At 37.4% G+C, this 27,953-nt stretch overlaps 2 protein-coding genes across 3 annotated transcripts in view; both read left to right on the top strand.

Moving 5' to 3' along the window:
- Positions 1 to 5,557, top strand: part of LOC106869112 (bridging integrator 3) — a 50,372-nt gene extending 44,815 nt beyond the window's left edge. Inside the window, exons 11-12 of the mRNA XM_014914658.3 lie at positions 30 to 249; positions 5,508 to 5,557. The gene's annotated coding sequence lies outside the window, so the exon portion shown is untranslated. The remainder of the gene's footprint in view (positions 1 to 29; positions 250 to 5,507) is intronic.
- Positions 92 to 23,944, top strand: LOC106869110 (bridging integrator 3). Of its 2 annotated transcripts, XM_014914655.3 has the most exons (11): positions 92 to 249; positions 3,612 to 3,638; positions 5,508 to 5,556; positions 10,307 to 10,347; positions 13,812 to 13,873; positions 15,393 to 15,529; positions 17,141 to 17,181; positions 18,714 to 18,774; positions 19,666 to 19,746; positions 21,358 to 21,492; positions 22,896 to 23,944. In XM_014914655.3, the coding sequence occupies exons 1-11, from the start codon at positions 242 to 244 to the stop codon at positions 23,034 to 23,036; spliced, it is 783 nt and encodes a 260-aa protein (XP_014770141.1). In that variant the 5' UTR covers positions 92 to 241; the 3' UTR covers positions 23,037 to 23,944. The 2 variants fall into 2 exon arrangements, with proteins under 2 accessions (XP_014770141.1, XP_052834453.1); XM_052978493.2 differs by lacking the exon at positions 3,612 to 3,638.
- The last annotated feature ends 4,009 nt before the right edge of the window (positions 23,945 to 27,953 follow it).

Below are 27,953 nucleotides of genomic sequence, written 5' to 3'. Positions count from 1 at the left end.
AATGGTGAATTGTTTCTTTGTTTCTTCAGGCATTTGATTGGTTCTGACAAAGAAAAAAGGAAAGAAAGAGGAACGCAGAGAATTTTGTGACGTTTAGGTTTTGCCAGATGTTTGAAACAGTAACGCGGAATATCAATTAAAGATGATAGGTACGCGTACCTCCCTCCCAGAACCATTGGCAGAAGAGTTATCTATCCATTAACATCGTCAATTGATGTGGTTGGGGATATAATACCAGAAAATGAGCAAGTAAATATTTTATTTATTCTGTATTATGTTATAGCAATTAAATCGTTTTATAACTATTCATTTCACATTAAATAAGAAAAAAAAAACAAAGCAAAATACTCGTAATATTGTAACGCCTACCTAAATACTAGAACCTAAATTGGTTTGTCATACGGAAGGGGAAAATATATTTCGAATTTTCCTCTTCCTTGCTCTTTTCCTGTAGGAAATGCACTGGCTTTCGTTCATTAAGGTGACATCGATGTTATTTATTGGACCTTCAGAATAAAAAAAAAAGTAAGGATTAGCTTCATTGACAAAATGAAAACTTATGAAAATAGGTTTTCACGTATATTTTATTTGTATATGATGTATATAAAGATTTATAATTATGTGTATACATAATTTCATACCTGTTTATTATACATCTTGACTTATTTTAACCCTAGCCCAAACGAAATGGTACTGTGTGTTTCAGAAATATTCCAGTACTTGTCAAAAGTGATAAAGAGCACTTTAGCTTTTTTCGTTTTCATTTCAGCTGAGATGCCTTTATGTTGGTTATTCATTTTACTAGTGGGCACGAGTTGTAAATACATATAGTTAATGAATTACTGTAAACTATATCGACAGAGATTAACTGAATTAAACATCCACTGTTTTTCTATCATTTCATAATACACACACACATGGGCAGCTACAGTTATGCGAATTTCTCTTTATTAAAGAATGGGTTAGCGTTGCCACGAAATTCAGATGTAAGTGAAAGTACTATTGTACTGTTGTGTTTGTCAGGACGACGGACAGAAATGAAGACACGATCAATTAGTAATTTTTACATATCTTCAGGTACATAGACATATATATATATATATATATATATATATATATATATATATATATATATATATATAGGCAGCACGGTCTCGATCGCGCGTCCGCGCTAGCTAGTCGTGAGTGGTCGATCCCAACCCTAAACACGTATTCATTTGCACACGCGGGTTAGGGTTAGGATCGACCACTCAAGACTAGCTAGTGCGGACGCGCGACTGCGCGTTCGGGACCGTGCTGCTTTAGTAGTACCATATATATATATATATATATATATATATATATATATACATTGAATGATTAAAATATGGCCTACATTTTTTTAATATAATATGTATAATTGATTTCCTCTTTTTTGTATATTTTTCATTGATTTTCAAGTAAGCTAAGATTTGTTGTTTCGCTTGGTAGCAACCAATAAGGTAATGTACACGTAAGGGAAATAGTATCGTTAGTAGAATTTACATGCTTTGATGTGTATTATACCTTAACTTTTAATTTGCGTTGGCTTCTTTTTATATGCCAAAACTATTTTCGATTTAAAGAATAAGCTTTTTTGTGGTTGTCTGACCTGCTAGAAATATCAGCATGACTTCTTTTTAATTACATACACACTTACGACTGCACGCGCATCACCGGACCTGAAAGTTTGTTGAGAAAGAACAAAGTGAAAAATAGCGCCTAACTACAGATTTTATTACATATATAACATATATGTACACGGTACATATATAAAAGAAAGAAAAAGAAAACAAAAATAAAGGGAGACAGAAAAAAAAACATCTGTGCAGCACCAAGCGCTTCGTTGGTCTCACGGTTTATAAACCTTCATAAATGTATTTCGGGATTACTAATTACTAGGTCGTGTAATATGCATATTGACAAACCGACAAACCAAAGAGTGAGCCTCTATGTGGTGTCTCCACTTGCGAGAAATAGTAGTCAAATTTCCATCAAATTATACCTTACCGTCTTAGAAGAGATGGAATACTTACAGCTGGAATGCTTTTCATCATATGGTCAGTTATGGTTGACAGGACGACAACGCCAGAGGCAGTGTGGGTGTGACTGGCGTCGTTGCCAGTGAGGATGATCCAAAGCATGGTTATTTGCTAGTTCGTGTAATAAGCGTATTCTTTTCTACTCTAGGCACAAGGCCTGAAATTTTGAGGGAGGGAACTAGTCGATTACATCGACCCCAATTCGTAACTGGTACTTAATTTATCGACCCCGAAAGGATGACGGGCAAAATCGATCTCGGTGGAATTTGAACTCAGAACGTAACGGCAGACGAAATGCCTCTAAGCATTTCGCGCGGTGCGCTAACGTGTCTGCCAGATTGCCAACTTCGTGTAATAAGCATATTGACAAACCAAAGAGGGGAGCCTCTACATGGTGTCTTCACTTGCGAGAAATAGTAGCCAAATCTCCATCAAATTATACCTTACCGTCTTAGAAGAGATGGAATGCTTTTCATTATATTTCTTCTCAGTTATAGTTGACGGGGGACAACAACGACAGAGGCAGTGTGAGAGTGACTGTTGTCGTTGCTATAGCCAGTGATAATGATCCAAAGCATGGTTGGTTATTTGCTAGTAGGAAACTACATTTATGATGATAGGTGATGACATATATGATTCAGTTTGGTTAGATTAAGAAAGCAAATAAAAATTAAGGGGGAAATAAGTCTACTTTTTACACGACATAAACACTGGCGAAATATGACTTCTCTCAAAAAATGGACAGTAACGAATAGATTTGCTTCTTTTACAACTCTTGCAGTGCCATAACCCCCATCAGTAACGTCACCTCATGTAGTAAGGCCACATGGTGAATTACAATTTTCACAGGTGTACATATTCATAATTAGTCGACGCCGTGCCAACCACTGAAGAATGCTGTCTCCCGCTTTACCTAATTGAATGATAGTCCACGATTCCTCCCTCTTAGATTGTTTCGAGAAAGACTTCCGCCCGCCCCCACCCCATTTTCTTCCAAATTTGCTTATTTTCAAAATTATTTTTGCCCAAAACCCCCGTTTTGGGATACGGAGATTCCGGAAAATTACCAAAAATGGCATTGTTAAATTTCCCCCACCCTTTCCCCACCAAATTCTTCAATTTTGATTTTTTTCCCCCAACTAAAGCCCTAAAGCCCTAACCCTAAAACCCTAACCGTAACTAAAGAAATGTTTTAAAATTTTTATGCAAATTGTAATGTCCGTATTTTTCCGCATGTTTTGAAAACAAAAAAAATTCTGAAAAAAATTTAAAATGAAGGAAATGGGGTGGGTGGGGTGGTGCTAATTTAAAAATGCCGATTTTTGCCAATTTTGTTTTTGCAGATTCGTATTCCCCGTAGCTGAAAAGTGGGGTTTGTGCCGAAAAAAAAAGAAATTTTTCAAAAAGGGTGGTTTGGGTGGGGGACGGGCAGATGTATTGCCATTGATTCGTCCCTTTGCTTCTTTTACTACTCCTCTCCCTCTTAATTTTTATTTACTTTTTTGATCCAACCAAACTGAACATATACCATGATGATTATATGATTCATAGAATTGCATGGAATTCCCCGAATCAGATGTAAGTATGTTATGTTTTTGAAGGGCAGCGAGCTGGCAGAATCACTAGCACGCTGGGCGAAATGCTTAGCGGTATTTCGTCTGCCGTTACATTCTGAGTTCAAATTCCGTTAAGGTCGACTTTGCCTTTCATCCTTTCGGGGTCGATTAAATAAGTACCAGTTACACACTGGGATCGATGTAATCGATTTAATCCCTTTGTCTGTCCTTGTTTGTCCCCTCTATGTTTAGCCCCCAGTGGGCGATAAAGAAATAAAAAAAAAAATGTTTAGAAGTTGTTATACTTCTTTTAGAAACTAGTATTTGATTCAGGTTATGATGTTTCGATTTTTCAAATTATTTGAAGCCATCTGTTGCAATGTGGTGGACTGAGGCAGTGTTATTGTTTGCAGGATTTATCATATTGTACTCAACTCCCACCTGCACCGAACCAGCCAAAAAAAAAAGAAATTGGGTTGCAAACCCAGCTTCAGCTGTGTCATTCATTTTTAGAAATAAACAAATAAAATAAAATGTAATCCATGATAGAAAATTTTTCTTTCACTACTTAATAAATTTGACAGTTGCTGTTGTCAGTCATGATTGAGCAGGCCTGTGATTAGTTATGTCCATCCTAGGTATAGACGAGTGGTTGGTGAGAGCTGTACAAGCCATGTACAGGGATGCTACCAGTAAGGTGAGGGTTGGCCACGAGTACAGCAAAGAATTTAGAGTACAAGTAGCTGTTCACCAAGGATCAGTCCTCATCCCCCTCATGTTCATCATAGTCGTCCAGGCAATAACAGGGGAGTTTTAAGACAGGCTGTTCCTGGGAGCTCCTCTATGCTGATGACCGTGTTCTTATAGCTGAATCACTACCAGAGCTAGAGAAGTTTCAGGTATGGAAGCAAGGTCTAGAATCGAAAGGCCTTAGAGTTAACCTAGCAAAAACCAAAGTCCTAGTAAGTAGGAGAGCAGACAACTCACAAATCCCTTCACAAATCCCTGCTTGATCTGTAGAAAAAGCATAGGTAGAAACTCCATAAGATGTACCCGGTGTAAGCTATGGACACATAAGAGGTGCAGCAATATCAGAGGAAGGTTATCAGCTTTTGTGTATGGAAGATGCACAGGTACAATAAACACCAAAAATGTACAGAAAATAGACTCCATCAACTGCCAGTGGGGTGAGCTAGAGGTAGTAGATAGCTTCCATTATCTGGGCGACCAAGTTAGTAGTGGAGGTGGATGCTCTGAGAGTGTAGCTCTAAGAATAAGTTTAGGCTGGGCAAAGTTCAGAGAGCTCCTACCTCTGCTGGCAACAAAGGGTCTCTCCCTCAGAGTGAAAGGCAGATTGTATGATGCCTGTGTGCAAACAGCTATGTTACACGGCAGTAAAACATGGGGTATGACAGCTGAGGACGTGCATAGGCTTGAAAGAAATGAAGCCAGTATGCTTTGCTGGTTGTGCAATGTCAGTGTACATGTTGAACGGAGTGTAAGCATCTTGAGAGAAAAGTTGTGCATAAGTAGCATCAGATGTGGTGTACAAGAGACGACAGCACTCATATGGTCATGTGATATGTTTGGACTAGGACAGCTGTGTAAAAAAGTGCCGATCTCTAACTGTGGTGGGAACTTGTGATTGCGGTAAACTCAGGAAGACATGGGACAAGGTGGTGAAGCATAGATATTTGCCCAAGGTGCTGCCCTGTGGGACTGAACTTGAGACCACATAGTTTGGGGCCTAGCTTTGTAATGTGTGTGTGTGTGTGTGTGTGTTAGGACACTGTAACATTCTTATCATTTCTGATCCTAGTAACATCGTAAGTTATTCTACTCTCTGCTCTTTGGAATTAAGCTAATTTCTTCTGAATTTTTGTTTTTACAGAATATTCAAGCAACTTTCTACACCAAAAAGAAATGTTACTTTGTGGAATGTAAGTCACCTTCATAATCTTAAAATTGTCATAAAAGTGGATTTTCATTGTTCATTAGGGACGTATATTAAATCAGCTATTATCAAATCATTATTATTCAAAGCAAACAATTGTTTTGAATCTGTGAGTAGATTATGTGTGGGATATGAAGTGGATTAATTCAACTTATGCAGTTGAAAGCTGACATTCATACACAAAATAAGAAGATATACATTATTGCAATAAAATGCAATTTGATGATCTGCATTTATGATTTATACATAGCTAGCTTAAAAGCTGCACTCCATGCAGGCTTTTAAGTAGCTCTCATGGAGGGCTAATTGGGTCTGCAACTCAAAACTGAGGAGAGCTAAATAGCATGACTATAATACATCTATAATGACTATATGTCCCAGTGGTGTTTGATCAGAAGTTAAGGACGGATGAGAATTAATTCTGTAATGTAATCATTCTATTGTTTCAGTCCCAAGTTGAACTCCAACTGTTGGCCAATCTGTCTCAAAGTTCTTATCTCGACATGGAATTAATGAAGTGAATGTCATTTATCTCCGTCTTGATCTCTGATGTCATCTGACAAACGCCAACTAAGATGGTGTGAATCAGCCAAACTTTACCTGCTAGAATGATTCTGATTCCAAAATGGCATGATGTGTCTATATAGAGCAAATGTAGACTGAGATATAGGGTTCCCAAATGGACAGTCAGAATTTCGCTTTTATTATAATAGATTAATCTGTATTGCTTATTTTGTGTTGTTTCTTGAAACATACAGTTATAATAATTTGTTAGCTGAAATCAAAAGACAGTGAAACCTTTTATGTAATACTTGTTTCCCCATAGGTGAATTCACTTAGATTATTGTCAGAGATATTTTTTCTAAATACCTGATAAAGAATTTAACTATATTATAGTGTTGTAAACATGCAACATTCTAAAATATTTTGGCTTTGTTTTGGTTTCCTGTTTAAGTAAATATTGAAATTGTGTTTGGCAATGGTAGATTGAGCTAAAATTAAGGCATGCAATCTTTAAAAGGGCATTTAAAATTTATGTTCATACTTAATTTACTAATGCAAAAATACCTCTGTACTTACTACTCTTCATTGTGTATTATACAAACATTTTTTTGTTGCCAAGAAACTCGTGATGGTCTTCAAAAGCGTATTTTAGGTCAATTCATGACTGTAATTTGATATGGGGTGCAGGGCAAATGTTGCAACTTTAAACCAATTACTTTTGCACTCAGTAAAGTGGTTGTCAAGAGGTGATAGCTTGGAAGAGTTTGTTGATTTATCTTTTACTGGTTTCAACCCAGGGCTGAGGTCATGCTGATGCACCACCTGTACTTACTTGGTGTTGTTTCCAGTATTGTTTTTGGTAAAGTAGCAAGTTGGATGAAGCTGCTCTTCATTGTGTCTTCTGCTGCAATGTGGGTTCATCCGGTATCTCAGATAGAAACCTGTCCAGACATTCCTTGAAAACTTCCACAGCAATACCTTGTAGATCTCCAAGGTTGCCTAGCAGGATGTTAAACAATTGTGGGCCCTTGAAACCCAGCCTATTGAAGTATTGTGTCCTTATTTTAGATGGGGAAGACAGGATCTTTGGTATGATGCAGTGTTGTCCAGTTCGAGGATTGGTATAGCTGTCAATTCCAAAATTGGGAGCTAAACCCTCCAAGATCTTCAAAATATATATCATTGCATACCTCTCTCGTCTTCTCTCCAGGAAATAGAGACTCAGCTCCTTTAGCTTCTCCTAGTAGCCCATCTTTTGCATCGAATCATTCTTCTTTGTGTATTGATGCTGGATTGCTTTGAGTGCCACAGTTTGTTTCACACTCTCTAGGGACCATAGTTGGGAGCAGTAGTCCAAGCGGCTGAGAATGAAAGTCCTCCATAGGATTAGCAGGGCTTCCCTTTTCCTGGTTCTGAATGTCCTCAGAATCCATCCAGCCATTTGCTTACACAGTGTTGCCATCTTGGTAATATGCAAATGGAATGTTGCATCATTGCTCATGTGAACCCCCAGGTCATGCACCAACTCTGACTCTGAGATCATATTACCTTCTGGTCCAGTGTATTCTGATTCTAGCCTGGTGTTGGCCCGATAGTGGAGTGCCTGAAATTTCATAGCATTGAACTGCATATTATTTTTGTTAGCCCATTTGTATATTTCATTCAGGCCTTTCTGCAGTTTTATGATGTCCTCTGAGTTGCTAACTGCCTGTGATACTTTTGTGTCATCAGCATTACTGGTGAGATTGGCTGGCTGTACTGCAGAGGGCATGTTTGAGAGGGCCACCACAAATAGTAGTGGCCCCAGTACAGTTCCCTGTAGGACTACACTGAGAATTGGTGTCTCTTCAGAGTGAGCACCATTGGCTACAACTGTCTGACTCCTGCCCTTCAAAAAGTGTTGCAGCCACTCTCCCAGTTTCCTAGTAATACCAAGATTTCGCAGCTTGTGACATATGCCAGATCAACCTTGTTGAAGGCCTTGGCAAAGTCGAGGTACATCATGTCTGCAGCTGACTGGTTTAGCTTTTGTTTCAGTACCCAGTCAAAGTGCTGCAGCAGCTGTGTGAGGCAGCTCCTCCCTGGACTGAAGCGATGTCGCGTGTTTGTGAGAAGGTTGTTTTCTTCTAGGAATGTGATCAGCCTTTTTCTGACAATGCATTACATTGTCTTGCTAACATGTGAGGTTAGAGAGATGGGCCTGTAGTTTTTAGCATCTGCTCTGCTCCCTCTATGAACATATTATACCCTCTTTGAGCATGTTGGGAAGTTTACCACTTCAAGGAAACTCTGAAAGTGTATCAGCAGTGGGTTTGCAAAAGCCTTTTTACATATCTTTAAGAGAACAGCTGGGAGTCCATCTGTATCCATTGCTGAGTTTGATCTCATCTTATCTCATCAATGGCTGATATTACATCCTCTTCTGTTATGTTGATGTAATCGATGGTTGCCTCTTTTCCAAATAGATTCATTGCACTGAAAAACTCCCCAGGCTTATTTATTTGCAGGAGTCAGACAGTTGTAGCCAATGGAGAAGTGAAAACACTTCGGAATTGTTTATTCAGTGCTTCACTTATCTTCCCCAGGTCTGCAGTTAGTGAGCCATTTTTACCAAATAGTGGCCCTATCTTATAGCGTACTAAGGCAGACTCCTTTGCCAATGTCTAGAAGGCTTTAGGATTTCTTTATTTTTTCGACTGCCCAGGTTTCTCTTTCTTCTTTTTTTTTTTTTTTTTTTTTTTGTGGGAGATTTTCAGTTTATTTTCAATCTCAAAGAGTTCCTCTGTCTGGTGGGATTTCACACTGTCATTGAAGTGTGTATTTAAATGATTCAAGATCTTTATTCTCCGTCGCATGAGTATTCTCCTGTCTCAGGGAATGATATTTTTGTGTGTATTGGCTTTCTTCTCTGGGACATATTTAATGCATATGGCTTGCATTATTGACATGAATTTATTGAGTTTCATACCTATGTCTTGCATAGAGAGGCCAGTGCTGTTAGAGTATCTGTTTTTGAAGTGACTTCCAGTCAGCTTTATAGAAATTTAGCCTGGGTAGGGTTTGAGTGCCATCTGTGCAGAGTTTATCTTTGGTTAATTCCAGGCCATACATTGTCAGTTCTATCATGTTATGGTCTGAGAATATTGTCAGTGATATATTTACGTTGTGGATAATTTCCACATTGTTTATAAAACCGAGGTCCAAAATATTTTTGTGCCTGGTTGGAGAGAGTATGATCTGCTCCATGAATAGCATTTTTATAAGATCAAGTGGAGATTCTGCTTGATTTCGCTCATTTTGTGTCATTCCTGGGGTTATGTTGCCCTCAGGCAACCTGATGTTGGGGAAGTTGAAGTCACCTATCAGGAATATAGTAGTATGTTGATCCAATTGTGTTAGTACTTTTTTTATAGCACTGAGGCTTTCCTCAAATTTTCCATTATGATTTGAGGCATCAGGTGGGCAATATAGTGTGCATATCACTATATCAAGTTACTTTAGATGTACTATGGGTGTATCACACTGGACTGAAATTTGATAACGGTTAATGGTGTGACATCTTTACGGATGTACATTGCAACTCCACCATGACTTCTTTTTCTTTTGCCTGTATGGAAGATAACATACATTGATATGTGTAGCTCTACATCATTTATGTCTGATGACAGATGTGTTTCTGTGAGTGCAATGCATATAATTTAATTGCATGCAGAAAAATTCTTCAGGTGTGCAATTTTGCATTTGCTGTTGTTCTGTAGCAAGCCTCTTATCTTTATTAATAGAAAGTGTGTTGGTGTGATGGGTTGCTTGATGGCAGTGGTGGCCAACCGGGGTCCATCAATTGTGGCAGTCTTGCATGCGAGGGTACATAGCTCAGCTTTGTCTGTAGCTATGACAACCGTTGCACTATTTTCTGCATTATAATAAATACCATAAAGTATTTTGTTTCATCTATCTATTCACCAAACTCAAATTCTGCCAAAGTTAGTTTTGCCTTTATACCCCCCCACATCCAGTTTAATAAATTGCATACCAGTGATGTAATATGGCCAATTAGGTCAATTTTCTCCTTCTCATAAATTTCTGGCCCTCTGCTAACATGTGAGAAATCATTATTTAATGAAGCTGGATGTTGTTTCAAGATAGTGTGTGTGCATGCAGCATTTTCTTTTTTGTTCAAATTTCTGATGATCTCAGTTACAAATAAGTCAAATATTTTACATTTATTTCAGGAAGAAAAGGAATTTGAAAAGGAAGGCAAGAAGCTTGAAGAGTGAGTTATTTGTTGTTGTTGTTTAGGATTGGCCTAGGTCTTATTTTCAAGTCTATAGTGAAAATATGGGTTGTATCACTGCAAGGCTGAGCTTCCCAACTTGCATTTTCTGTGTTATACTGTCTTGTTGGAAATGATCAAAGCCAATCCAGCTTTGGCATTCCTATTTTTTGTTTCAGGCACTGTATATCTGGGGCTACATAATCTTAAAGGAAAGGATATATTGCAATACAAAAGAAGTTTGGCTATTATTTCTAGCTGGTCAAATGACCATGTAGAAGCTCTCTCATAGGTTCAAGAGTGAGTTGGATGTATGTTTGCCAATGATTTACAAAAAAAAGTAATGAAAGTTTTAAATGAAACTTAAATAGGTATCAGTATAGTTTGTTTAAAATATTGGACAGTCACAGTTAGCTGTGTAAATTGTATGACATCAACAGATGATGCTAGTGTCTGTGTGTAATTTACACTCATAAGACATTCAGGTATTTGATATAATAAATTGTTGAACTTCTAGATAACCTTCATCGGATGTGATGGGTTGACCCATTCCATGCTTGCCTATTATAATTCATCTCACAGAATTGATTCTCAAATGACATGAGAAAAAGTTTGCTATACAGCAATTCTATTTAGAGAAAGTGTGATCCACATACATTTATAGTAACCACAACCACCACCACCAATTTTTTTTAATTACCATATTTCCCAGCTCCTAAGTTCTACAATTGAAAAGACACACCTTATAGTTAGGAAATTTTTGACAGTTTATAAAAATATCAGAGCTCTTTTGTAAAATTATCTAATTCAGAACAAAATAGTTGTGCATTTATTAAATCCAGTTCAGCACAACCAGATATACTTGCTATGAAGCATCCATAGGATTTCTTTACATTGTTTAACACCATTCCCCTACCACTCCCCTACAGGATTTTCATAGTTGTTACCAAACGTTCTCAAACTGACAAAAGCAGACCCCACTATCAGTGAAATTTTTTAACCGTTACCCCACCCGTTTTATAAATGGGAAAGCTAAAATAGATTTTGCATCTCTAATTCTTCTCTTTATGCCATGAAGTTTGACAAGTTTAAAATGTTGAAAATCACATAAATTTTGTTAAATATGGTAATATGTCTGCTGTCTTTTCAATCTTCATAGTTCCCCCATTCCTATGGAAAGGACATTATTTAAAAAAAACACTGATCTACATCAGCATCACACCTTGTTAGCTATTTCTGGGTTACTACTATATTCATAAAGAAGTTCATCTTTGGTGCCATCCATCATATAACTGATTACACATATAAGAAAAAAAATCTTGACTATTATTTTCTATTCTCACAACAGCTCATGATGATTTAACATACTTGTGCCATTGTAGGTTGCTTCATGCAGCCTTTTAGAGGTTACTTAATTCCTGGCAGTCATCCTCTTGTTCCACTCTTTGAACCATTTCAAAGTTCAAAACGAGAAGAGATTGAAGAGAAAAGGATATTTTTAACTGTATTTCAGTTTTAAAAGAATTCTGTATGGTTTATAACTCTTCTTGTCCTTCATGGAATTTATGGTCATCCTTGTGCCCAGCTACAGCAATTTCATTGAATTTATGATCCTTATATTCATCTTCATGTCCATCTACTCCAACTTTGTGTTTGTCTTCATTCCAGTTACACTAGCTTCACATTCAACTTCATGTCCAACTTTGACACAAGGAGATAATGCTGCATGATTGACTCTAAGCACTACTGAAAAACCTGCATTTCAACTCTGGCAACAAGGACAGGCTTCAAAAAATTTGTCCTATCTTTGACAAAATTGCAGAAAATTTCATAACTGTTTATATACCCATGCAGGACATTTTCACTGATGAAAGTCTGTGGAAATTTAAGTGGCAGCTGAAATTCAAGCAGTACAATCCTATAAAATGTGCCTGCTTCAGGATAAAATTTCATCTGGTTTGTCAGTCACCTGATGCAGCTTGTGGCTATACTTGGAACTATAAAATATACACTGGAGAAGATAAATTAGATAGTCCAGTATCCACGAATGTTGTCTTGTTGATGAATAACAAGTTGTTAGACAAACGATACAACATTCATATGGATAACTAATTTTGCAGTCCTGACTTCTTTCTTTGGCTGCAGGCAAGGAAAACAAATGCCTGTGGGACTGTGTGCACCTTCAGGAAAAACATGACACCTGAACTTCACAATGTGAAACTTTGCAAAGACAAAACTGTGTGCCACTTCACTGATGGTAGCATTATTGCATTGGTGTGGAGAGATAATTAAAATATTTGTTTGCTGTCCACCACGTATTCTACTGGCATGTCCCACACTGGCAAACGAGATGGCTGGAAATCTAGTAATGAAACGAACTGTTGTGTTGCTATACAATCACGCAATGGGTGGCACGTAAAAAGCACCATTCGAACATGTTTGTTACCAGCGTCGCCTAACTGGCACTTGTGCCAGTGGGATGTGAAAAAACATTCGAGCGAGGTCATTGCCAGTGCCGCTGGGCTGGTTCCTGTGCAGGTGGCACGTAAAAAACACCACTTGAACGTGGCCATTGCCAGTACTGCCTGACTGGCCCTCATGCCGGTGGCATGTAAAAGCACCCACTACACTCTCGGACATATACATTCGTTATATGGTGGACATATAAATTCGTTTTTGATACAGCAAATGCTTGGCAGTGTGGAAGATGGACTAACATTCTGTGAGTTGCTTGTGAAATGAATAATAGAAGTTTCAAATATTCCACCATACTGATCACAGGGGCATCCACAGTCTGGCTCCTCCCCTTTGTTGAATCATCAAGGAACGTGGACATTTCCCCCACTTCAATTCCACCAATAAAAGAAAAGAAGTATGTGCCAAAATGATGTGCTGTGTGCGTAGCACGCAGTATATATATGCACAGACTGACTTGTCTTATGTATTACACCCTGTTTTCAAATTTACCATACCAAAGGTTACTTTTGATGCTTTCTTAAGCCAATATACAGTAATTGTTTGACTTACGCTTTTGGGTGATCTTATTCCTGTAGTATTACTGTAGGAGCGTTTAGCCCAGTAATAATAGTTTACATACATAAACAGTACTTGTTTTAAAGTGGTTGACGTAAATATATGCCAAACCACTGTGACACACTGAGAGCTGATCTCAGCCAAAATGATTGCCACTGATGCAGCCTAATGTCCTAATAAACAACTTTTGCCATGGGGTTTAGCTGCCAGGCCAGTAACATACCACCAACATAACCAATTGCTAAGCTGTAATCTTTACATAAGTGACATTCTTAAGATCTCCCGTGAAAATTTTCATCCTATAACTTGTCCATGACGTAAGATTAAAAGAAAAATTCATGTCATTGTTAACATTTTTACATTTTGTTCAGTCTTTTGAATCTCTCTCCTTAAACATAACATGTCTCCTATTTCTTTCTTTTATATTTCAGACTTGAGGAGACATGTAGGAAACTTTACAAGGATTCTAAAAAGTGCTCAGAGACAGCTTCAAGTGAGTATTTATAATATTTTACATTTATGTCTAATATTAGGAATAGTTAAATTGATGATTTTTCTATTATGTTAATTATTTATCCAGGTGTTTATAGTTTGTTAAATCTCTGAACAAGGTATAAACAGTAACTGCACGACAACTTGCATTGAAGATCAGTGATTGTTGTACGCTGACGAAGGGTAAATACCCAGAAACCCGGGTCCGTGCGTATCGCGTCAGATCGACGATGGGAAGGATGACTTCCCTTTGCAAATACCGACAGGGCACAGAAAGTGTGTCAATAGCCAGCTGGAGGAGATGTTCTCCCGGGGCTAAAAGTAGCAGTAACATTCACCCTTAGGGTTTAGCCACATTTAAGTGGCAAATATACTTCACATTGTTTATAGTTTGTTAGGCAGGTAGTGGAACAATGTTTATCATCACCAGCATTATGGCAGTGTTTTAGCTGAAGGAAGATAAACATCATCATTTTATGTCCATGTTCCATGCTGACATAAGTTGGACAGTTTGACAGGATCTGATCAGCCGAAAGACTGCTCTGAGCTCCAGTGTCTCCTCTGGTGCGGTTTCTATGGCTGGATGCCCTTCTTAATGCCAACCGCTTTACAGTTTGTACTGAGATTTTTTATCGTGCCACCAGCACTAGTGAGGTCACCATGTAACATGCAAGACTATGAACCCCAAATCGTGGGGTTCAACTTTATGCTAAGGGTTGAAGGGTTAAGGTATGAGAGGAGGTGGTGGGCAGAGCAGTTCCTTGTTGTGGAGAAGCTACATGGCTACTCATATTTAAAAGAGAGGGTGGGAATGATCAGTAAGGATTCTGCAATGAGATAAATAGTGGTGATGAGATATCCAGGTAGCCCCTCAAAGTATGAGTTAAGTTAAAGTGAATGAGGACAGATGAACTAAGAGTATGAGTGTGAGTTTGCAAGAGTGAATGACAGAGCAAGGACTGGAGGAATGAGAGAGGAGAGATGGGCAACAACTGTAAAGATTGTATATGTAGGGAATGATAGACAAGTGGTGGTGCATGACAAATGATGCATGAGTTGGGGAGGATAGAGGGATGCAGAAGAGAATGGAGGGAGGGGAAAGAGTTGCAGAGTAGTAACAATGATACAGTTGACAGGGAGAGAACAAGAGGCAGGAGTAATGAATGAGGAGAGATAATTGGGTTCAGTGGAGATGGGGATGAATCAGTGTAATATGTGAATAGAGAGAATATTAATGGATGAAGAATGGCTAACAGGTGAAATGGTTCGGCTAGCAAACAAGATTGTTTTCAGTATTGAGTTACAATTCTTTATGTTCTAGGTTTAAATGCTACAAGGGTCAACTTTGCCTTTTATCCTTCCTGAATAAGTATTAATCAAATATCTGGGTCAGTATCCTCGTTATATCCCTCTCTGTAATTTGAGGCCATAGAAGTCATTATCACTATCCTCAAGAATAATATAGCTTCTTTTCCATGCAACTTCTTTTTTAAGCCTTACTATATGTTTGTGTTTCACAGGTCTGAGTAAATGTGAACGGAGAATCACACAAGATTTAATGGCCAGTACATTATGTAAGTCAGAATCAAAATTAATGCATCACTGTGAAGAGTGGGATAATTCAATTGTTAAGTTGAACCTTCATATGCAAGAAATGGTAAGTAATTAATTAATATTTGAATTATTATGATCTAAAACTGAAACTTTGTATGAGATTAAAGAACATGAGAAAATGATTTTAACTTGAACAATTAATGCAAGCCTTCCCTGTTTGGATATCAGTGAGGATAATATTTTTTTTAGCAATATCAAGGTTGCTGAGGATTTTCTCAAACAGACTCCTGTATTTAGAGGTACACATTTGATATGTCAAGGAAATGAAACCATTATGTTGAGTCCCTCATCAATGACCAATTCAAATTATTATACATCTGTATTGACAATGCCACATTCTTCTAAACCAACACTTCAATGCCAAACACGAATGATGCATGCTCTGAGGAACGAAGGAGTTGGAGCTGCCCAAGAGTGGCGGAGGCACAACGAGGCAACAAAGCCACCATTAGGTCCCTGACAGGAGCTAGGGCACAAATTACTCGAGCCTGAAAGGATGTGTGAGGCCTTTCAACAACACTTTACCTGACTGTTCGGGACAACTGGTGGGTCAGAACACTGAGTGGATTTTAGTGCCTACCTGCATAGTCTGCCACAACTCTCAGCAAGAGAGGTGGAGTATTGTGAAAGACCCATCACAGCTGTGGATGTACGGGATGCAATGGCAGGCTGCGTGGGAGACAAGTCGCCAGGCTTGGATGGTCTGCCCTATGAACTTTATTGTCATATGCCAGACTTGTTTGGAGGCATCTTGGCAGCCGCCTACTGCAACTGGCAGCAAAACAGGAGTATCCCTGTCTCTGTAAAGCGAGGAGCAGTGGCACTGCTAAAGAAAGATCCAAGCAAGGGGAATGTCATAGATAACTTCAGGCCCATCACTGTGCTCAACGCACACTTGAAGATTTTGGCCAAGGTGTTAGCCAAGAGGTTGGCGCTGGTCGACAAGGCACAAACATGCACCGTGCCAGGTAGGAGTACCCATGACAACCTCCATCTGATGCACCGCACCATAGACAGGGTAGTTAAGGAACCTGGCATGGGTGGGACACTGATCAATTTGGATCAAACAAAAGTTTTTGATAGGGTAGTGTATCACTACTTGGAGGCTGTCCTTAGAGCGGCTGGTTTTGGTCCCATCTTCTACGGTTGGATCACTGCCTTATACAGCGGCATCTGCTCGGTAGTTCGCATAAATGGTCATTTGTCCAGACCATTTAACATCACGCATTTGGTTCGTCAGGGATGCCTTCTCTCATCACTTCTGTGCGCATTGACTCTTGAGCCACTACTGTGGAAGCTGATGGCGCTGAGGGGCCTGCCACGAGAGCTAGGATGCAGGAGGAGCGTGTCTGCATACGCGGATGACGTCACCGTCATAGTGTCAAGCCACAGAAGAAGTGAGGTTGGCAGTTTGGGGCAGAACCCTTCATTAGAGTGAAACATTATTAGTAAGTTACATATATGACAGAAAGAGCAAAAGAGAGAAAGCATTGATTGCTTTTGTTCAGAGAGTGAATTTGTATCTTTATGCAACCACATTTGTTAAATCCTGCCATTCAATAAATGATGCATTTGAAAAAATATGGACTTGAATATTTCAAAATTTTTTCTTTTGTAAAATTCTTTAATTTTTTTTTTTTTTTTTCATTGATAGAATTCCAACATCCAAAAGACGCTTGTGGAACCTGTCAAAAAGTAAATACATTTTCTTAAACTTGTTTTATTGTAAATCTGATGTTTCTGGCATTTGTTAATGTTTCTGTTGATGTTGAATTTTAATATTAGCACAAGGCCACATGCAAAACGGGTGTGTGTGTATTAATGTGTACTGTGCATTTCAGTCCCAAGACCAGCTTTGGTACTTGAGTTTTTCATGCTCGTGTTTTTTAGTGTAAAAAAAAAAAAAGTGGCTTCTCTCCAAGTATGGACAATAGTTTTGTCTATCACTAGTTTATTGATATCTTGTTAAGTTGATGTATTTTGGAGATGCTTTTCTTGCTTAGAATATAAACTTCTTTTGTCTAGATAGAGCATTTTGTAGTTGATCATATCAACTATAATAAAATCTTACTGGTATTTGAGTGAAGAACTCTGGAGATATCAAACTTAATACATGTTAGCAATGCCAAATTCACCTGATTTTACTGAAGGTGATTGAATGAAACTATTTCTTCTTGTTAGCTGCATTGTTGTTTCTTATACAGTAATAATTCTCAACTTGTGGATTACAATATAACCCTGAATATGTTGCAAAGTTTTTTAAAATATTTTATAAAACATTAAATGTTCATGAATATACTATTAATAAACCATAGGCATAAGAGCTACAGCACGACATTGACTGCAAATGAAAACAAGAATATTTCCTCTGCAAAAATATTAACTGTTAATTTTATTTGATTTTTGGAAAATTATTTTTTTTTATTTGAATATTTAACGACAACCATACAGAATTGGGTCACAATGATGAAAGATTGACAACCCCTGTTCTATACTATGTAGATCACTACTTAGAAGTTAAGATTCTGAACAACCTAAGTTCAACCCCTGAGCTTGTTGTACTTTTCCAACTGAGCAAAAACAAGTTCTACATGTACTAAATGATTGAGTGGCTAAATGATAGAAAAATCACCTGATTTGAAAAGCAATCATTTAAACAGTGTGCTTTATTTTGTTTTTCTTGAACATTTTTTTCATTTATTTTCTCAATAAAATTTCAGAAGTGAGAGGTCGGGTTTTTAGTTATATTCAACGTTAAAATCAGGCATGTGCCATTAGTAATTACTCAGGTAGGTAGTTGGTGACCTTTATGTAGTAAAACACACAAAAAATAAGTGAAACACAGATGCGCAACTGAGTTGAAGGCAGCTTCTACCTTTATAGCATGTAAAGAAAACAGTGTTGTAGGAGTGTACACAGCATGTGTACTACAGCAGTACTATGTGTAGCTTAAATACTGAGATTGAAAAGTAGCGGCAAATTACCTACAAGAAAATAAAATATTTTGCAATTTATGAAAAGTAATCTTCATAATTTTATTGAATTAAGTACATATTTTGCCATAAAAGGAAAATGTTGCTATCGATCTATTTTATTCAAGGTAGATAGTGCCTACCTTACCTACCTAGGCAGCTCTGGTTAACAGGAATTTATGTTATTGAAAAATATATCACATTAATATTTTGTTGCTTCAGTAATATCAATACAACTGCTTCTTGTCACTACAGGTTTAGTAGTATATTCCCCAGTCTTCATGCGGCTAAGAAAAAGAGGGAACAAGCTTTGGAGGTTTGTACTGTTATTTATTTTTATATGCTTTATTCTATTTAAAATCTCTCTAATTCTAAATACTTACCTGGAGAAGGAGATGTATCATAAAGGAACTGATTAGAATCTTTTTAAAACACTAAAATTTCTAACATTCAGAAGCCTAAAACTCAATTGGTTATGTTATATCAATGTCTTACTGATTAAAACATCAATAGCTTCTGGAATTTGGTTAAGTTAGGAAGAAGAGGAATCTGATGTTTCAACACTGTCTCATTGAGAAAGAAAATGAAAATTTTTTTCAAATGATAGTTTTTAGACTTCAAATTCTTCTTTTCCCCAGCCTTCCTTATAAACTTAGCAAAACTCATAAATTTCATTGTATATTTTTTACCAACTTGTGGATGTGGCAAAATGTTTGCTTCCCAACCACATGACTTCAGGCTCAATCCCTTTGTATGGCACTTTGGGCAAATGTGAGTAGATTTGGTAGGAAGAAACTGAAAGAAGTCTTTCATTCATATATATATATATATATATATATATATATATGCATGTGTTACTGTCTCCTTCCTTTGACTTCATATGATTGTTGGGATTCTTTCGGTTTCCATCAACCAAATTCACTTGCAAGGCTTTGGTCAGCCCAGTATTATAATAGAAAACACTCATCCATGGTGCCACACTGTTGGACTGAACCCAAAACCATTTGTTGAGAAGCAAACTTCTCAACCACAACCATACCTGTGTTTATTCAAGATTAGGATTATATTTTCACTAATTCTGTCTAGAGGGCTGTGGCTACACTGGGCCATTGATTGAAGTAAGTTTGTATCATCTGTGAACTGTGTTCTTCATATCTAAATCCCATTATCGATGATTTTCACTGATTAATGATTCTTTTTGCTTCAGGAATACAAAAGATGTGAAGCTAAGGTCAAAAAGTACCAAGACCGTGAACGTACTGGAAACAATATTGTCAAGTTAAATCAGGTACCGTTCACTTGTTATCTTTGCAATGTTTTTATTATAATCACCACCATATCTTTACATAATTGACAAAAATGACAAAATTGTTAATCTTGAACAAAATACTTTGCAGATTGTTTCAATGCTTTGTGTTGTGAGTTCATGTCACACCAATGTTAATTTTGCTTTCCACCCTTCCAGAGTTGATAAAATAAAGTACTTGTCTAAAGTGATAGATTAACTGAATTGTTAGTGTTGAACAAAATTCTTTGTGGTATTTCTTCTACACCATTATGTTCCAAGTGCCCAGGCAGATGTGGTCACCTTGTTTGTATCTTGCTGACAAAAGAACATTTTATGAAAAATATCTGAAGAAAAGAACAACAAACTGTCTTCCTATTCTCTCATGATATTCCATATGAAACACATAACTTATCAAGGAAATCACCTTGTGTTATTCATTAACCTGGTAGCACAAGGAAGTATGTAGTCAATATATCTGAAATACAACAAGTATCTCGACTCAGCAGTGGTTTCAAATATTCTCAGCCCTAACCTCATTTTCTCCCATATGTTCAATACTGAAAAAAACTTATGAACAAATGGTATAAACTTGTGTTTATCCTACATTTACTTCCTGTATATAGTAGTAATGCTATTAAATATAGTAGCAACTAAACCACTATACTGGAAGCAGACTGGATGATGATAATCTACTTGGGGCTCTAAACTCAAAAATAGGAATCATACATCTATTTGCACACACACACGCGCATGCACTGGGCTTCTTTCAGTTTCTGTCAACTAAATCCACTCACAAGGTTCCGGTTGGCCTGAGGCTATAACAGAAGACTCTTGTGCCACACAATGATACTGAATCTGAGATTAAACAGTTAGGGAGCAAGCTTCTTAATCACACTGCCATGCCTGCAAAAAATAAAACTTTTGGTTGAAGAGCCCATTTGTCATAGAATTAATAAACTGCATATGAAACTAACATAGCTTCCTTCTGTTTCTCTTAAATATTTCTCTTACTGTCACCTTTGTTTCCTTGTTGAACTAACAGATTCCACTCTGATCTATAGTTGAAAGGATATCTGTTTACTTTAGTCTACCTATTGAACTAATAGATTCCATTCTACTTCATTGATGGGAGAATAGCTGTGAGAATTTATTTATATAAGCAATAGTGTACAAAGTCTACATTTTCAAATGTATTCCTCTTATGTCAGCATAAGAAAATGAATAAAAGATAGAAAAAAATATTGTTTAGAAAGCTATTTCAAATCTACATTTGAGTTGTTTGTTTAGTCCCTGCCAGTTGTGATCAAACGAACATATAATTCAAAGGCTTTCTATCTTATTTTCTTATATGGTTTATCCACTGCAACATTATCCAGCATGTCTTTTCTTTTTGCAAGATACCATCTGATTTCAAGGACCTTTTAAGTGCTATATCTAGTCAAATCACCTAGCAACTAGTTTTAAGCTAGTGTTCATCAATGATATTAACAAATATCAATTGTACCTTAATCAAAGATGTCGATTTCTTTTTGTCTTTATACACTCTGTATGTACTTTGTCTTTTAAATGAGTGATTATTTTGTTTGTTTGTTTTTTGTTAAATTCTATCAGAGTCAGAAATCCTTGACGCCAGCCAAAGAAGAGTTCTATGAACTACACACCATCTTAATGGAAGATATGCCTAAACTATATGATCTCCGAATTAGTTACTATCAACCATGTATTGAAGCATTAATCAAATCTCAGGTTGGTATCATATTATAAGATTTTACACACACGCACACACACACACACACTGTATTGTATCCTAGCAATCAAGTTTTTTTCTTATTTGGTGAGGCTGGAGTCAAGTTGTTTATACATCAGTGTTGTTATTTTAACATTGGATTTTCTATACTTGCATCGGTCAGATGAGAGATGTTGGGGCAGTTTTTTAGAGCCGGAGGCCCTTTCTCTAACCAACCCTTACATGTTTCCAAGCAAGGTAATATTTCCCCATGTTCAGACATGTTTACACAGTAAAGTAATTGAATGGCATTGCTTGTATGACAGTGATAATCCTTTACAGCTATCATCTAATCTCAAGACGAGGAGAAGCAAGCATACTCACACACACACACACACACACACACACACACACACACACACACACACGTGTATATACACAATGGTCTTTCAGCTCCCTCATATTACAACCTCTTACAAAGCTTTAATCATCCAAGGTTATTGCATGAATCACTTGCCTGAGGTGCCATGCAGTGGGACTGAACCCAGAACCATATGATTGGGAAGCAAACGTTTTAACCATACAGCCATCATCATTTAATGTCCATTTTCCATGCTGGCATGGGTTGAATGGTTTGACTGAAACTGGTAAGCTCTAGGGCTATGCCAGGTTCCAATCTAATCTACAGCTGGATGTCCTTCGTAATACCAACCATTCCAAGAGTGTAGTGGGTGCTTTTTACATGCCAATGGCATGAGTACCAGTTAAGCATACATATTACACACATATTTGTAATTTGTATTACTCTGCTAGGAAAACAGGTATGGGTTGGTAACAGGAAGAGTATCTGGCCATAGAAAATCTGCCTCAGTGAAGTTTCATCTGACACATGATGCCAACAATTGAAAAATCATCATCATCATTGTTTTAATGTCCACTTTTCCATGGCTCAGACAGAATTCATTGAGGTAGATTCTTTTTACAGCATCATGTCAGTCCTCGTCTTCCTGACCTCCAGTCAAAGAAGCATTCTAACCATGACCATTCCCTCTTTTTAAAGATATTAAGGACTAGTAAGCTGCTTGACTGCATAGAGGCTCCCTCATTGGTTTCTTTGTTGATCCTTATGTGTGTAGGAAGGGTCTTAATGTGTGTATATGTCAGTGTATGTATGTGCATCAATGTAAGTAGTGTGTGTTTTCATGGAGATTATTAAGACAGAAGACTACAGAGTGATGGTCAAGTGGAGGTTGCTCTGTCATGTTTAAATAGTCTCCTTAGTTGTGATTGGGTTGGAGAACTGAGTACTACTGAGGTTATAGGAAGTGGGGGATATTTAATTAGGATAAATCTGTTATTGATTAAAGAAATCAATAATGAAGGTTTTAATCATTGACTCTTTTTTTTTCTCTTTTCTCTACAGGTTGCCTACAACTCTGAATGTTACAAGATCTATAGTGAGTTAGCTGGCCATCTTGCCCCAGAGACATACACTAGTGAAGAATATGGCAACAGAATACAACAGAAACTCTCAGATATAAAGGCATTGTCCATAGTTGACTGATTAATTACTTAATATTTATTAATATTAAATCAAAAAGAGACTTTATATCAGGTGAAAAAAAATCAAATACCTTTTTATGTAATAAATGAAGTTTATTCATATGGAGTCCACTGAAGAAATCCATTTTAAACATTGGACTACTTTAAATTTGGCAAACTACTAACTACTGGAGTGACTCAATAACAAAGATTGTTCTACACATTGATTGTAATATTTTGTTGTTTCATAAATATCATCACATTACTTTTATCATGAAATTCCATCCTGTGAAATATGATATTGTATTGTAGCATGTGACTAATTTATGTGAAATATATTCCTCAGATTGTGCACCACATGTGCCAGATTGTGTAATGCATGCCCTAGATTGTGAGATGCATGTCTCAGATTGTTACTCATGTGCTAGATTGTGTAATGCATGTCCCTGATTGTTACATATATGCCAGATTGAAATTCATGCACCTTATTGTGTGATGCATATCCTAGGTTGTAAATGCATGCCCAAGAGTGTGTGATGAGAGTCCCACGTTGTGGGGCACATACCCCAGATGCTGAAATATGTATCCCAGATTATGAGATGCGTGTCCCAGATTGTGAAATGCAGATTTCAAGATTGTAAAATATGTATTCATTGATGAGAAAAATAAAATACTGACTTGATCAGAAGACCATCATGTTATCAGTGATGGATTTATTTTGTAATAACTGTAGCATATGTTACAGGTCCTGCTGTTTTTTAAGGATTCAGAACTAAATCCTTTATTACTATAGTACTATACTGACTTCAGCCTTTATGAACCACTTGGTGTTTTAGGTTGATCCAATACTCAGAATACTTCCAAGATCCGAAACAACTTTAAATTAAACACATTACAGAAGTCAAATTAAAAGGCAATTGTAAATGCACAGATTTGAGTTATTTTTGTTTATTTTTATATTGTGATACAATAATTGAGCTTAAATGTTATTTTTCTCATAAAATCAGTTGAATGAATTGGATTATTATGATGTCTATATTCACCATCATGCTAACCATCCTCATTAATCAAATCTGGATTTTTAAACAGGTAAGAAACATTTCATTGTGTACAGTTTCGACTTTAATTTTATGCCATTAAACAAAATTATAACACAAATAAAAAGTTTAATAGTCACATTTTAAACACTAGACTATAAAAACATTTATATTAGAGTTGTGCATCTTGGTTGCATAAGTAACAATGCTGTATATGTGTACTTTCGGTAATGTTGTAGCAGTTAAGATTTGATCAAAAACAAAATCAGAATTTACAGAATAAGTATTCATCTTGATATATATATATATACACACTACACTCTGAGTGGTTGGCGTTAGGAAGGGCATCCAGCTGTAGAAACTCTGCCAAATCAGATTGGAGCCTGGTGTAGCCATCCGGTTTCACCAGTCCTCAGTCAAATCGTCCAACCCATGCTAGCATGGAAAGCAGACGTTAAATGATGATGATGAGATATATATATAGAGCTCTTACCCCTGCTGGCGACAAAGGGACTCTCACTCAGAGTAAAAGGCAGACTGTATGACGCATGCGTACGAACAACCATGCTACATGGCAGTGAAACATGGGCTGTAACTGCTGAGGACATACGTAAGCTCGCAAGGAATGAAGCCAGTATGCTCCGTTGGATGTGTAATGTCAATGTGAATACCCGTCAGAGTGTAAGTATCTTGAGAGAAAAGCTGAACATTAGAAGCATCAGTTGTGGCGTGCAAGAGAGACGATTGCGCTGGTATGGACATGTGGTGAGAATGGAGGAGGATAGCTGCGTGAAAAAGTGCCACACCCTAACAGTTGAGGGAACCCGTGGAAGAGGTAGGCCCAGGAAGACCTGGGCTGAGGTGGTGAGGCAAGACCTTCGTACATTGGGCCTCACCGAGGCGATGACTACGGACCGAGACCTTTGGAAATGGGCTGTGCGTGAGAAGACCCGGCAAGCCAAGTAAGATCGTTGCCAGTGCCCCTGGACTGGTTCTTGTGCGGGTGGCACATGAGATGCACCATTTTGAGCGTGGCCGTTGCCAGTACCGCCTGACTGGCTCCTGTAGGATTTTCGAGCGAGATCGTTGCCAGTGCCCCTGGACTGGCTTGTGCGGGTGGCACATAAAAGACACCATTTCGAGCGTGGCCGTTTTCGTGCGGGTGACACGTAAAAGCACCCACTACACTCTCTGAGTGGTTGGCGTTAGGAAGGGCATCCAGCTGTAGAAACTCTGCCAAATCAGACTGGAGCCTGGTGTTGCCATCCGGTTTCACCAGTCCTCAGTCAAATCGTCCAACCCATGCTAGCATGGAAAGCGGACGTTAAACGATGATGATGATGATGATGATGATATATATACACACACACACACCAATAAAATAGCTAGGTTTTAAACTTAGGTCCCCACTATAACATATGCTGCTGGTCATAGATTAGCTTGATCCAGCTCTGCATGTTATAGAACGGTTTGTGTCATAAAATACAATGTATTGTACACTGTTTGAGTCATGGAATGTAAAGTCTTTTTTTTTAATTATTTGTTTGTATTAAAAATTTAAACCTGTTAACTGTGATGTTTCTCATTGATCAAACATCTGTTGAAAGAAGCAAGGAATTGTTGCAGAATGATATTAAAGACTGTTTTTGTCAAATATTATTTGCAATATGATTTGTTATAAAAGTTTTTTTTTCCTTAAATAAAGCTGAATTGAGATTTTCTTACATCCATAAGGCATCTGCAAAGACATATACCTCCCACCTATCTGTTTTTCTCTCCTCCCTCCTACACACTCTTTTTCTTTCATGTGTGCATTTCTTTTATACACATTCTGTTTTTTCATCTCTGTGTTTTTATTTAGTTTTATGTGAACAATTTTCTACTGTTTACTTTCCTCCTCCAAAATAAACCAGTTTTATTTAATACTGCCTAGCCTTGTAGCTATCTCTTTTCTAGCAAATTTATAAGCTGAGCACTGTTTTCAAAGATGAAATTATTTAGAAGGCATAGTGCCCCTTGCCTTTCAAGGTTCTTCCACACTAGTGGATAAGTATAGCTGAATGAAACCAGTGCAGTTAAGGTTCAGTTTGAATTCTTGCATTAATAATTTCATTGGTCAGGAACAGAGAGTGAGATTGATAAGTTTTAATGAAAATAGGTTAAGGGAAAAGGTTTTTTTTTTTATGGATTTTAGGAGACAAGTGATGAATTGGTGTAAGTAGAGAGCAGAGAACTTTTTAGTGATGACAGAAGATATAGAGATTCATGAAGTATTTATCTTTTCTTTAAATATTTCTGTTTCAACTGGTGTTCAACATCCAGAGACCACCACCCCCCTCTACCTATTCTCATTTAGTGAATACTACAGAAACTGGTTTTAAATATCTGATAAAAACAAAAATCAATTCATTAGAATATGAATGCACATAAACTCATACATGAAGTATAAACGATGGTAAGCAGATGAACTAAATTGGTAATTGGAGGAGACAACTGAAGTGTATAGAACTTTGAGAAGGATAAATACCATTAAACTGACTTACTCTAGAAACATTACATGAAAAAGAATTTTTGGTGCTTACTGGATTCTCCATCCAGGATTAATCGTCTTTAGCTAACAGAGACACAGTGCAGTTCTAGTGATGGGATACAAATTGTCAACTCTTTCAATGATTATCCATCATCATCATTCTCATTTTAATGATCGGTTTTCTGAACTGACATGGTTTGAACAGATCTGCAGGATGATGTATTGGTACTGGTTCTTGTCCTTAGATTTCACCTCACTACTTTTTCCTAAGTTTTCTATAGTGTTTTTCTGACTCCAGTATCATTCATTGTGAGTATATGGTACTTTTGTCTTCTAATACTCATCAGCTGATAATATTAATATCCAGATGCATGTACATGCAAATATACGAGATGGTATCAAAAAGTTCCTGGACTAGTTCTGTAGCATACCAACAGATAGTAGCACACAGTTGGATATACAGTGAGAGCTAACAGTGACCATCATGAGACAGTGTGCCAAGCGACATCACTGTGTTTACTTTGCAAGTTGTGAAATTTGTGTTTTTGTGATCACATGTATGCTGTAGGCTGCGATTTTGTCGCGGTCAGGAAGTTGGAACAAAGAACCAACATGAAATTTTGTGTTAGACTTGGGAAGTCTGCTACAGAGACATTGAGTATGCTTTGGCAAGCTTACAGGAATGAGGCAATGGGTTGTACACAATGTTTTGAGTGGTATGGGTGCTTCAAAAGCGGAAGAACATCCCTGGAAGACCTACCATGAGCATCAACTCTGGAAATGTGAGGAAAATTCATCAGCTTGTGCATGAGGGTCATTGAAGTGCAATCGATGACATTGCTGATATGAGAGCAAAAACATTTGTTGAAAGCAACTGGATCTGTGGACCAGGAAGAATTGGATCGGATTCTTCATGATACCCTGTCACCAAGCTCTCCTCAATCGTGAGTTTCTCACCAAAAACAACATGGTATCACTTCCAAACCCACCCTATTCACCAGATTTAGCACCTGTGGGCTTCCATCTCTTCCCCAAGATGAAAATGCAGCTCAAAGGTTGCCATTTTAAACACCATTGTCAAGACCCAGAGTGAATTGCTGAAGGTCTTCGATTTGCTTGTGTAAAACAACTTCCAGGCCAGATTCCAAAAGTGGCAGGAACGTAGGGACCAGTGTATTGCTGTGCAAGGTGACTATTTCAAAGGAGATAATGCTAAAACTTTGGTAAATAAACTTTTCTTTTTTTTATCAAACATAACTCATCTGAAAACTCATTGATACCACCTTGTAAGTATGGTCAATCTACAATACAAATTTTAGAGTCTGAATAGTGATACTACTGTAAACAAAAATAAATAAATAAAGCAAAGAGA

This window comes from Octopus bimaculoides, chromosome 2 (genome assembly GCF_046866305.1).
Source record: "Octopus bimaculoides isolate indiv1 chromosome 2, ASM4686630v1, whole genome shotgun sequence".
Classification (NCBI taxonomy): Eukaryota; Metazoa; Mollusca; class Cephalopoda; order Octopoda; family Octopodidae; genus Octopus; species Octopus bimaculoides.
This window is presented reverse-complemented; position numbering and strand designations above follow the sequence as displayed.